The sequence below is a fragment of the Podarcis erhardii genome, assembly GCF_964252035.2.
Source record: "Podarcis erhardii genome assembly, chromosome: 6".
Lineage (NCBI taxonomy): Eukaryota > Metazoa > Chordata > Lepidosauria > Squamata > Lacertidae > Podarcis > Podarcis erhardii.
In genome coordinates this window covers 20,449,507-20,462,313 of record NC_138510.1, presented here as the reverse complement: position 1 = coordinate 20,462,313, position 12,807 = coordinate 20,449,507, and the positions used below count along the sequence as shown (strand labels likewise).

Here is a 12,807-nt window from a genome sequence, read left to right as displayed (position 1 = left end):
GCAGAAGCAGACAGGGAAAGATCTCATCTTAAAAGGCTTGTTTAAAGAGGAAGGTCTTCAGCAGGGGCCAAAAAGACAAAAAGAGATGGTACCTGTCTAAATTCAAGGGGAAGGAATTCCAAAAGGTAGGTGCCACAAAACTAAATTGGGTAAATACTTTTCCCCCCTCAAGGTCCATCCCCAGCAGTGCATTTTTAAAAAATGTTTTCTATAACAGCAACAGTAAATAATAAAGTTTAGGTATGTTTATTGATTTTTTAATGATGGTCCAGAAGACCATCATCATCAATGATATAGAAAACTGCTGAGAGATCCTCTTCCCTCTCCCTCAAAGGTCATCCGTCTGGGTGACCAGAGCCAATTCCATGTCAGGTCCAGACTGGAATGAGTCCAGATAATGAGAGTTTGAGTCCAACAACATGTGGAGGTTCTCCACCCCTGTTAATGGCTTGCTTTTGTGCCAATGTGCCTATGGTATCTCTTTATTAACAACACTGAATTATATACAGTGGTGCCGATAGTAAAGAAATTATAATACAGAAGGGAGAGGTGGAGGAGGTCGAGGAAATAAGGTTTAGGAGAAAAGTTTTTGAAATTATACGTTTGTATGTTTTTGTTTGTTTATGTGTTGTTTTGTCTTTAATTTGTGTTGGAAAACCAATAAAAATTATATTAAATATATATATATATACAGTGGTGCCTCGCAAGACGAAAATAATTCGTTCCGCGAGTCTCTTCGTCTAGCGGTTTTTTCGTCTTGCGAAGCACGGCCATTAGCAGCTTAGCAGCTTAGCGCTATTAGCGGCTTAGCGGATTAGTGCTATTAGCGGCTTAGCGGCTATTAGCGGCTTAGCGGCTTAGAAAAGGGGGGGAGGGAAAAAACTCGCAAGACTCGCAAGACGTTTTCGTCTTGCGAAGCAAGCCCATAGGGAAATTCGTCTTGCGAAAGCGCCTCGAAAAACGGAAAACCCTTTCATCTAGCGAGTTTTTCGTCTTGCGAGGCATTCATCTTGCGGGGCACCACTGTATTCAATATATTCAAACCAATGTACAACTACTCACAACAAGAAATCACCATCATCAATAATTTAATTAAAATCATAATACTACAATCACTAAGGCTAAATACTAAAATACAGTGCTTTACAGGGCATCTAGCAAGCAAAGCTGTTTCTCCCCCTTTGCTTCCTTCTTTATTTGTCCTACTAGTTTGGGACATTTCAATTTATTCCAAGATTAACAAACAGTTCTGAAGAGTTGGACTGGTGCATAGAGGCACTTTGTATGTGCTTACAGGATTTTACATTTCATGACTATTACTCTTTTTTTTTTAAAAAAAGGAGGGGGAGGCATTCCCCCCCCCCATTTATTTTCTTATTTCTGCTCTGTTTTTCCCTCAGTGAGACCAAATAACAGCTATGGAGTTGGTGTGATTTAGATTTGGAAAATGGCAGGAGAGAAAGAGTTAACCCTCCCTCCCTTAGTACGAAAGCACAGATACACCCTTTCACCCCCACATAAGCACAACCACCCCCAACAATTTGTTTTTGTTCCAATAAAACAAAAAAGAAAATAAATGTTGTGAAATTGTATCTTAAACCCCTGTGCTGTTTGGCCCATTCTTTCTTACAGGATTTTCTCAATGTCCCATCTCCTTCCTTGATCTTCAGTGTGCAAACTGGAAATGTCTTAATGCTCCCATCAGCCTCTGCTTTCTGCTTCTCTGGTGCCCTGTGCAAAAGGGAGGTGAGCTGCCCAGTTTGCGTTGGTGAAATCTTTTGCTGGTTTTGCAGAGCTAGCAGACGGCTGGCCGCATTTCCCCTTCTCGCCTTAGGGGCTTCCTTAAGCAGATCACTGGGACAATGACAGAAGCTGACTGCCAACACAAACATCTTTTGAGCAGATAATCTCACACACACAGCACGGAATGGGGCAGGAACAGCTTGGCTTAGTCTTGAAGTGAAATTCACATGGCAAGAGTGTGGTCAGATCCTCTCCTTTCAGTGTTTTCAAAACTTATAGTCTTCTGCTGCTGGCTAATTCTTCCTTATAATACCCATCAAGTCGGTTATGTATACTTTTAAAAGCTCAGACTTCTCAACAAGTCCTGTACTTGTGAGGATAGAATGCATAAGAAGAAGCTTGCCAAACCAGCCTTTGCTGCCCAGTTAAGTACAGTGGCAGGAGCAGGGACTGAGCAACGGGAGCTCACCCCGTCACAGGGATTCAAGCCACCGACCTTCTGATCGGCAAGTCCTAGGCTCTGTGGTTTAATCCACAGCACCACCCGCGTCCCATTCCTTACACTAGGCATGTCCATTTTGGAGGCCTAATCTGGCCTGCCGTTCGATTTAATCCATCCTCAGTATATGTCCTGGGGTAAAATCCCAAAAAAGCTCAACTACTTCAATCCTAAAAAAAAACCAACTTCACTTGGGCCTCACACAAGTTCACTTCACCAAATCTGGCCCTCTTTGAAAGAAGTTTGGGCACCCCTGCCTTACACTGTTAACCTGGAAGTAAACTCCACTGAACTAGGTTGGACCTGCCACAGAGTAGACATGAATAGGATTATGGTTTATGGGTTGTTGCCAATGCTAGTCCACCTTAGAGTAGAACCACTGAAATTAATAAATATGACTATCTTAGAGCCATTAATTTCAATGGGTATGCTTTGTGTTAAACATGCTTTCCCAGAAGTAAGTCTCATTGGACTCAGTGGGAATTATTTCTGAGTATACATGCAGAGATTGCACTGTAAGTGCATTAGGCTGCCCATTACCATGAAAGCTATTTTCTTAAAGGAGGAGGAGGAGGAAAATAGTAATAGCAAACTCTTCCAGGGGTTTAATGTTGTTAACCTGTTGCAAGAAAACTAAGGAAGAGTCTTAAAGGAGCCCTAAGATTTTGAGTTGTTTTAATAAATGATTTTTATTTATTTGTATACTACCACCTTTACAGAGGAACATAAGAAAACTGGTGTCCCTATCTAAATCTTCTCTGGCATCGCCTGGAAATGATGCCTTATGAAGAACGGCTAAGGGAGCTGGGCATGTTTAGCCTGGAGAAGAGGAGGTTAAGGGGTGATATGATAGCCATGTTCAAATATATAAAAGGATGTCACATAGAGGAGGGAGAAAGGTTGTTTTCTGCTGCTCCAGAGAAGCGGACATGGAGCAATGGTTCCAAACTACAAGAAAAAAGATTCCACCTAAACATTAGGAAGAACTTCCTAACAGTAAGAGCTGTTCGACAGTGGAATTTGCTGCCAAGGAGTGTGGTGGAGTCTCCTTCTTTGGAGGTCTTTAAGCAGAGGCTTGACAACCATATGTCAGGAGTGCTCTGATGGTGTTTCCTGCTTGGCAGGGGGTTGGACTCGATGGCCCTTGTGGTCTCTTCCAACTCTATGATTCTATGATTCTATGATCTGCCTGCCCTGAGCTTCCTGGGAAGCATCAGGAAAGGAAATTCCAGAAGTTCCCTCGACACATAATTCCAGAACAAAATGCTCTTAGAATTGTGGATAGGTAAGAATCCTCTGGGGGGACCACACATCAGTGGGAAAGCACATTCCAGGCTTAATCCTTGGCAGGCTTGCTGAAATGTCCATCAAGAAACAGCTCAGGAAAACCTTTTTCCTAAGACCCTAGAGAACCTCCATTTATCTGAGTAAACAAATATTTATTTTACATGTTCTTTCTTACTATAAATCCACAATACAGGACACCATCATATACAGCATGCAGTAGAGAGATCGCTTCTGTCCCTCCTGATAATGCTTTGCATGCAGCAAATTTATCAACTATATTTTGAATGGTTTGCAGAGGGTCTTTCTGTCTGGTATGCTGGTGGTTGGACACATCCCTGGCTTCAAGGTGTGAAATGGAACTGGATGGGATAGGGATGCCCTCTATATATAAAAGTGGACTCCTGGGCATTTTAAACTCAAAAAGTTTTATTCAGTGCTAGTCCTACTCAGCATAGACCCATGGAATTTAGGCTAACTTAGGTCCATGAATTTCAATGGGTCTATCCCGTGTAAACAGTGGCGTAGCGTGGGGGGTGCAGGGGGGGCCGGGCGCACCGGGCGCAACATCTGGGGGTTAGGGTTAGGGGGCGCAAATCCACGGGTTAGGGGGCGCAAATCCATGGGTTAGGGGGTGCAAATTACTTGCCTTGCCCCGGGTGCTGACAACCCACACTACGCCACTGCGTGTAAAACTTAGTTGACTACAACCCTACATAAATTTGAGCCTCTAGCCTATTTCCATGCATGCATTAACATGCTAAATGCAGGCCAGAAAGACAATGCAGCTCAAATGTACATATTATCTAGAAAACTTGGAAATGACATTTGGACAGCATGTACACGATGCAAATCCACAAACCTATATTTGTATACTACCCATAAAACTGAGTTCTCTAGGTGGTTCTATGCCAGCAAATAAATCTAGCACACATATGCTGGAGGGATAGCCCTGTTTGTCTGTTGCAGCAAAAGCAACAGAGTACAGTGGTACCTCTGGTTAAGAACTTAATTCGTTCTGGAGGATCGTTCTTAACCTGAAACTGTTCTTAACCTGAGGTACCACTTTAGCTAATAGGACCTCCCGCTGCTGCCGCACTGCCGGAGCACGATTTCTGTTCTCATCCTGAAGCAAAGTTCTTAACCTGAGGTACTATTTCTGGGTTAGCGGAGTCTGTAACCTGAAGCATCTGTAACTCGAGGTACCACTGTACTGTGGCATCTGAATGACTAACAACTGTACAGTATTATGGAACAAGCTTTTGTGGACTACAGCCCACCTCATCACAGTCTTTAAGGTACTGCAAGACTGTTTGTTACTTTTTCATGCACGTTTATTGATCCTCAAATGATGACTCTTGCCACATGGCAAAGACTGACAGATTGGTCTATGGCATAAACTGTCATAGACCAGAGCAGCTTCATCAGATTAATTAAGCATTATCTTCAGATGATAGATATATCTGTTAAAACACATGCAAACACAGGATGTTACATCCAGCACCCACAGATTATGGCATTATTAAGAGTCATGCACTACCGGCTGAGCTATTCTAATGGTGTTTAATCAGAGCATTAAAACACACTAAAATAATTTTTAAAAAATAAGATACAAAACGAATGACCAACACTAAATGCTCCCCCTTCAATAAAAGACCAACTTTTTGATTTGCCTCTTCAATCCTGCCTCAGGTCCAATCCCATTTTATGTATTTCCTTATGTCCCTTTATTTTATTATGCCACGTTGTTCCATTATGGAACCCAATACTGCAAACATATATTATATACAAAAACAAAAAATGAAACAGAAAACACGCAACTCTTAAAGGAGTTCACAAAAAGAATAAAGCAATGAAATTATAAGTGAAAGCTGTTTTTTTTTTAAAAAAAAAAGCCATTTAAAGCATTCCAAAAATGATTAAGATCAAAAATAAGCTAAAAACCAGGCTAAGACACGTGCCTGGATTCTACATGCCTGGATAGGCTTGCTGAAACAAACATGTTTCTAACAGGTGCCAAAGAGTACAGTGAAGGCGCCTGCCTGGTGTCAATAAGCCGGGAGTTCCACACTGTAGACCGCCACGCTGTCACCCTAAAATACCGTCTTCTTACAAATGTTGATGGAGTATTAAGGGGCACATGTAACAGTGCCCGTTTTAAGCAGTTGAGTGGGCATCCATGTGTCTAAGGCGACCTCGCAGGTAAATCTCCCAGGAGAAATGTCCCACATCCAGACCTGGAAAGCGCCAGAACAGGTGGAAGCCGCCGCGAACCCCAACCGCTCACTCACCGCGCTCTGCCGAAGCGAGAAGCCAGCAGCAGCAGTAGCAGCACCAGCAGAAGCCCCAGCAAGCCGGCGGTGAGGAGCGAGGCCATGGCACGTCGGGGCAGCTCAGGAGAAGCCGGCGCCGCGATGGAGACCTCCTGCTCTCGGGCTCAGCCTTACGCGCACGCTGCCTCTGCACGCGCTTTTGAGTCCCTCGATCCCCGCCCCCGAGGCTCCTTTCTGCCTGCCCCCACCCGTCCAACCGCAGCCTGGCTGGCCGTCAGACCGCAAAGCCCTCCTTGAAGGCGGCGGCAGCAGCAGCAGCGCCTTCCGTCCCACCGCCTGGGAGCGTAGCTCTGCCTACCTCCCCAAAAGAGGCCGCGCTCGCTCTTCCCTTGGCTCTCGCCAAGGCAGGTGCTGGTGGCAGCCGCCTTCGCCGACCCACCCACCCCTCCAGAAGCTCCAGAAAAGGGAAAAAGGCACGGCCGCCATCCCAGGTGGGGCAGGCAACGTCGGTTCCCGGGCTTCACTTCGTCTCCATTTGGGCGAGAAGAGCCAACGGTTCCAGTGTGCGTCGCGCGCCCAGAGCGTGGATGCCACACGAACAACCTCCAGCCTCGCCCAGTGGACGGGTGCGAGGCTGCGATTTCTTCCCGGGAGTGGTTGGATCGCTCTTGGGGTATGGGTCGCACTGGAGCCCTCTCAGGCCTCCAAGAACAAAACAAACAAACAACAGTGTCAGGACCGCAGGACGCACCGTTGGTGCACCGTTCCCTGCGACCGTTGGACGCACCGTTCCCTGCATAAACGCGTAACCGTGGTAAGCCTTCAGAGGTCTCTGGGAGTGTCCTCAAGCCCAGAGTTGGCACTTTCCTCTTTGGCTGGGTTCACACTCCCGTTTGCACTGAGCTCACTGCATTTCCAGCGCTGGGTTTTCAATCCCTGTTCACACGACCACGTTATCCAAAATGCACCTCTCTCTCTCTCTCTCTCTCTCTCTCTCTCTCTCTCTCTGCTTCATTATAAAATACTACTGTTCGCTGAGTTGTTTCTCAAACCAGCTTCATGTTCAGTCATCTCTAGCCAAGGGGTGAAAATACCTTTGTATAGGGTAAAAACATCAATGCCTGTCAATGCTCCCTAGCGTGTACAGAAACAGAAACGATTTTGACCCTAATGAAGCCATGCTGATGTGAACCCTTAATGGGGGTGAAGGTAAAAGTAAAGGGACCCCTGACCATTAGTTCCAGTCGGGTCTGACTCTGGGGTTGCGGCGCTCATCTCGCTTTGTTGACCGAGGGAGCCGGCGTACAGCTTCCGGGTCATGTGGCCAGCATGACTAAGGCGCTTCTGGCGAACGAGAGCAGCACACGGAAATGCCGTTTACCTTCCCGCAGGAGCGGTACCTATTTATCTACTTGCACTTCGTGCTTTCAAACTGCTAGGTTGGCAGGAGCAGGGACCGAGCAATGGGAGCTCACCCCGTCGCAGGGATTCGAACCGCCAACCTTCCGATTGGCAAGCCCTAGGCTCAGTGGTTTAACCCACAGTGCCACCTGCATCCCTTTAATGGGGTAAGAGCTGTGAAATGCAGGGTGGGGTGGGGGGCAACTGCACTGCTTCCTGAAGTAGTACTGTGAACATGCCCTTAAGAAAGCTTTGGACAAGGTACTTCAGCAAAGTCTCTTCTGGAGTAAGGCTTAGCAGTTATAGAGTAAGAGCAGAAGTTCTCATAGGGATTAAGTTAAGAAACAAGAAGCAGAGAGTAGGAACAGACAATTTGCTGAATGTAGACGGTGGAATCCATCAAGGAACACTATTGGGAATGGGACTTGTGCTTTTTATCTTGCTTATCTATAGTTAGGGGTTAGCAGTGAGCCAGCAGCGGATTTAGGATGGCATAGGCAGTACCCACACACAGGGAGCTGAGCCAAGGGGTGTAAAATTGAGAAGATCCATACAGGGGCGCCGACTTATAAAAAATATTGGGGGTGGGGGTGGGGGCCCATACCGACTTATAAAAAATATTGGGGGGGCCCAAGACCTCCAAACCGCTGCTGCTGGGGGAACGAAAGGGGCGAGCCCCAGGCTGCCCCAACCTTAAGTGAACCTGTGAGGGCCCGCCCTTTGCGGCAGCCGATTGGCTGCCGCCGTGGGCGGTGAATATTAATGAGCTAGGGGGAATCCCCGCTTCTCGCGGGGCTGACGCCAGCCCTGCAAGATTGTTGATGCCCGCAACCCCACCCCCTCTCTAGATCGGGAGTGGCTTTGTTTTAACTCATTACTGAATGTATTTTAAAAGGTAACTATCGTCAAACAAGGAAAATAAAAAATACCAACATAATTTTGTGATTTTACAAAGCATAATATAACTAATAATTTTCTTAAATTATTGGGGGGGACAGAGCCCCCCCAAACGAATTTTTGAGGGGGCTCGGGCCCCCTCAGGCCCCATGGAGTCGGCGCCTATGGATCCATATAACTGATAAGATCCATTTCGAGGGCGCCAAAATTTGGCCTCACACAGGGTGACATATTACAGAAAGATTGTTTGCCCCTGAGTGAGGTAGTCAAGTTTGATGGCCACCAATTTGGATTGCTTTAAAAGAATATTAGTCAAGCTTATAGCAAAAAAATTAAGGTAGGTAGCTGTGTTGGTCTGACACAGTTGAAATAAATAAATAAATAAATAAATAAATAAATAAATAAATAAATAAATAAATTGTCCAGTAGCACCTTAGAAACCAACTAAGTTTGTTCTGGGTATAAGCTTTCGTATTTGAAGAAGTGTGCATGCACACAAAAGCTTATACCCAGAACAAACTTAGTTGGTTTCTAAGGTGCTACTGGACATTTTTAAAAAAAAATAAATTATTGTGTTGCTTGATTCTATGGACTTTCACTTGTAGATGTTGACAAATTCAGTGAGATTTGTTCAGAAGCAAGCAGGTTATCAGACTGCAGCCTTGTTTGCAGTACAGTGGATGAATTACAGAGAAAGTCATTATTCAGTTAAAAACCCCTCCCCATTATTTATTAGATTTTTTGTTTGTTTAAAGTCTGCAGAACAGATGTTTAGCGCTGGCTCACCATTCACCCATTCCTTATTTTTGCACTTGACTTAAGTGATTTCAGATGCATTTCACAGATTTTACATTGTTATCCAATTCCTGGTTTTATATACAGTATCTTGATATATTCCTCTCTCTATTTATTTTTACAATCACTGCTATATTTTGATACGATGCCACCAGTGTGTGTTGTAGAAACAAATACTTGACCACCAAAAAAACCCAGTCTCCATTCGAGTTAATGCCCCTCCCCCTTTCTTGCCAAATGCAAACTGTGACAATGCCCTGGTTGCAAGTTGTTCCTTGCGTAAGCATGCCCAGATGTTCAGGACTGGCTTAGCAGTACATGGATATTACAGGATAATTCAACTAAAAGTACAGGAATGCAGGAAACTGTCGAATGATCCACCTAGTCCAATATTGTTTACTGCAAGGGTTCTCAAACTTTCCATCCTTAGGTAGCACTTGAGAGGGTCAGGGCTGAAGCTCACCAGTCACAAAACAGTAGTGCAGGGGCAGAGCCAGTAATAAAATGTCAGAGGATGGAGATTGAGATTGGCGTAATTAGTGGGCAATGACTGGTGTTTTCTCAATATCACTATCTTAAATAATATCTTTAATAATGGCTAAAAAATCCCTAATTTCTTTTACAGATTTTCAGCAGAGAGTTCCAATGTTTCACTTTTCCTGAACTAATTAGGACAGGCACTAGCAGTATTATGATGCAAGTAATAAATAACACTAGAGTTTTGTTAGCGTTCGTTGTTTTAATTTTTCAGTTTATTCACATTTTTGTGTGCTCTGTGTTATTTCATGAGTCACATGTATTCAGTTTCTTGATTTTATCTGTATTTATATTATACAACTTGGTAATTTTTTTATTTGTATAAGAAGAGAGATAAATATTGTTTATTTTTAGTAGGTGCCATATTCCATTAAAATATTTTTGTACAGCATATGCATTACATTAGTTTGTATATATTCTTCTGGTCCCAGTTTTTCTTGCCTTGTGGTATTAATACTCAGCCACCCTATTTAGTGAGAGGGCAATAACCTTCTCCTTAGCTACACCTCCCACCCCATTCCTGTTGACCCAAGTGTTGATCAAGGATGGATGAGACCATTTTTTTGGGTCCATGAGCTAAAAAGAGGGCTAGCCACCTGACCTCTACTGTAAGCGGAGGCTTTTGGTTTTATATTTCCTCTCTATGCCACGTTTCTCTCAAAGTAATTTCACTCATTTCCTGCCGTTTCTTCTCCCCTTTTCTTTTCATGCTTAATTTTCACCCTATTCCCACTTGCAATCTGCTGATTTCTCACACTGTTTACTCCTCTCCTACAATTTCTTCTTCCATTTTCCTTCCTTTCTATTTATTACATTTCACTTGCACTTTCATGCCCACCTCCAAACTCCCAGTTTCTCATTTATCCTCCTCTTTTTACATTCACTTCCTCCTCCTATAACAGCTTCCCTATCTTATCAATTTCCTCTCTATTTTCAGTTATTACTTTTTAAAACACCAACCTTTTATTTCTCTTTCTATGTCCCTTCAATGCCTTTTCTGATCTTTCCCACTTAGGTGAGCAAGAAGAGACTTCCTGGTTCAGCAGGAAGCTGGAGTGTAGAGGACTGGACTATGGCCATGGTTGTTGTTGCACGCTGAAACTAGTAGGATACAAGGCAGGGAGGCCAACAGTAGGGGGAGCCAGAGCCAATGACAGGTTGAGCCAACTCATTCTAGCTTTGTCCCCATCCCCTTCCTTGTTGAGTTCTATGAAGGAGCAAGATGCCGACAACCAGTACCACCCTCTGGACTGGTTGTAAGAAGGCAGACAGATGGGGACTGGCTGAGGGTAGACTGGGGCAGAGCCCCATTCCCCTCTGATGGACAGACCTGCCGTGGTAGATATGTAAAGGATTATTTGAAACTTGAAGGTCTGAAATCATTCTCCTGTACAGATTCATTTATTTGTGTGTGTTTTTAAAGAAATTATATTTTGCCCTCTTAATGGAATTGCAATGCTAAATATGACTTACAACAGTTAAAAGCAATAAGATCAAAATGATTTAGTAGTATTTTGAATTGTGGTGCTGGAGGAGACTCTTGAGAGTCCCATGGACTGCAAGAAGATCAAACGCATCCATTCTTAAGGAAATTAGCCCTGAGTGCTCACTGGAAGGACAGATCGAGAAGCTGAGACTCCAATACTTTGGCCACCTCATGAGAAGAGAAGACTCCCTGGAAAAGACCCTGATGTTGGGAAAGATGGAGGGCACAAGGAGAAGTGACGACAGAGGATGAGATGGTTGGACAGTGTTCTTGAAGCTACCAGCATGAGTTTGATCAAACTGCGGGAGGCAGTGGAAGACAGGAGTGCCTGGCATGCTCTGGTCCATGGGGTCATGAAGAGTCGGACACGACTAAACAACTAAACAACAACAACAACAACAAACATTCTGATGCTGTCATCCAGGTGTGCAAACTGGAAAAGTATCTTAAGGATAACAACAATGGATGGGGGGAAATCCCCAACTTTCCCCTTGTTACTGCATTGTATAGAATAGATCATTTTCTTGTATATTATCTATTGTCATTTTGATTTGTTCGATTTTTATCTTTTTGCTTTGCACCTTGTGTTTTGTCTTCCCAAAATTCAGCAATTTGAAACTTACTGCTTTTCCTAGACTAAAGATATAGCAGTATGAGGTAACTGCATCTATCTCATTTCTGCCTCGCACAGTTAGCTACTGGGTGTTATAAAAATAAAGCAGCAGCCTCATTGAGACATTTGTAACACAAATAGTGCATTTGCACATTCATGCTCTCGGATTTTGCTTTGCTTTGAATAGCAGATTTGCAGATAATAGATGCAGCCAACTGGCATCCCCGATACTTTGGCAGCTCAAAAGGATAATAATTTTAACGTGCAATGTGGGGAATTTGGCATGTGCAGATAGCTCAGCAATAAAATATCTTTTTAAAAATCCCATTCACTGCTCAAAAATTGCAAAACAACATGAAGTAGCCCTGCACTGAAAGCAGATTCCGCCCTCAAAAGTACTTTTATAAAGACTTACCTCCAGGTAAGCAGGCACAACAGAGGATACCTGTAATTGTTATTTTTTACAGTTGTCTCTTCAAAAGTATTTTAGCCACTCCTGCATTACTTGCTTTATCATTCATAAATGTACATGCTACTTCATATAAAAAAGAAATCTCTAAGTGGTTTATATAAAATACAAATTTTAAGAAATTAATATGAATCCATATAAAAATACTACAATGAAATCAAACTTGCAAACAGCTAAATAAAAGCAGGACAAAATTAGATAGAATAGATCAGTGTTTCTCAGACTGTAGCCTAGGGACCTTTAAGTGAGGCTCCGCTCACTTGTAGGTGGGCCTCAGCACTGCAGTCCATCTCCGGGTCATGCAGTAGCTTTTGGTTAGACAGACACAGAAACATCTCCAAAAGTAAATGCAGTAAACTGGCTTCTGGAGGTGAATCTCAACCAGCTTACACCCACAAATATTAGCCTGCTTCAGCCTTGTGGCATCCACCGGTTTCCGAATGCTAACTCCACTGGCTTCCACCCACCAACATCTGCCAGCTGCATTCCAGCTGTGATTCTGCTCTGCAAGTGAACTTGCCTTATAATTGTTGGTGGTAAGGAAAAAAAATAGGTATAAAAGGAGAATTCCTGGGTGCCAAGATCCAGGTTTGGGGCAAGCACTCTTTGGCGAAACAAACCCAGCAGAGATTTACAATTTCAAGATATTCAGCAAAGCAAACATGGACATATAGGTTCTTGGACCTTTAAAATATGCCATTGTGAGTTTCAAGGTTTTCCATACAGCATTCAGAATAGGCTGCACAGAAAGTAAAACTTGGTTTGGTTACGGTAGTAAAAGTTCCTAAATTATTGGTATAGGAACTCAAT

At 43.7% G+C, this 12,807-nt stretch overlaps 1 protein-coding gene across 3 annotated transcripts in view; it reads right to left on the bottom strand.

Annotated features, from left to right (window-relative positions):
• PTGIS (prostaglandin I2 synthase) overlaps positions 1-6,758 on the bottom strand; it is a 45,635-nt gene extending 38,877 nt beyond the window's left edge. Inside the window, exon 1 of one of the 3 annotated variants that reach the window (XM_081867839.1) lies at positions 6,551-6,758. Coding sequence is in view for 2 of the 3 variants with exons in the window: in XM_081867837.1 (XP_081723963.1) it covers positions 5,818-5,903 (86 nt within the window). In the remaining variant the exon portion in view is untranslated. Of the gene's footprint in view, positions 1-5,502; positions 5,541-5,817; positions 6,048-6,550 lie in introns of those variants that run through there. The other 2 variants (XM_081867837.1, XM_081867838.1) reach the window with 2 other exon arrangements.
• Between the last annotated feature and the right edge of the window lie 6,049 nt (positions 6,759-12,807).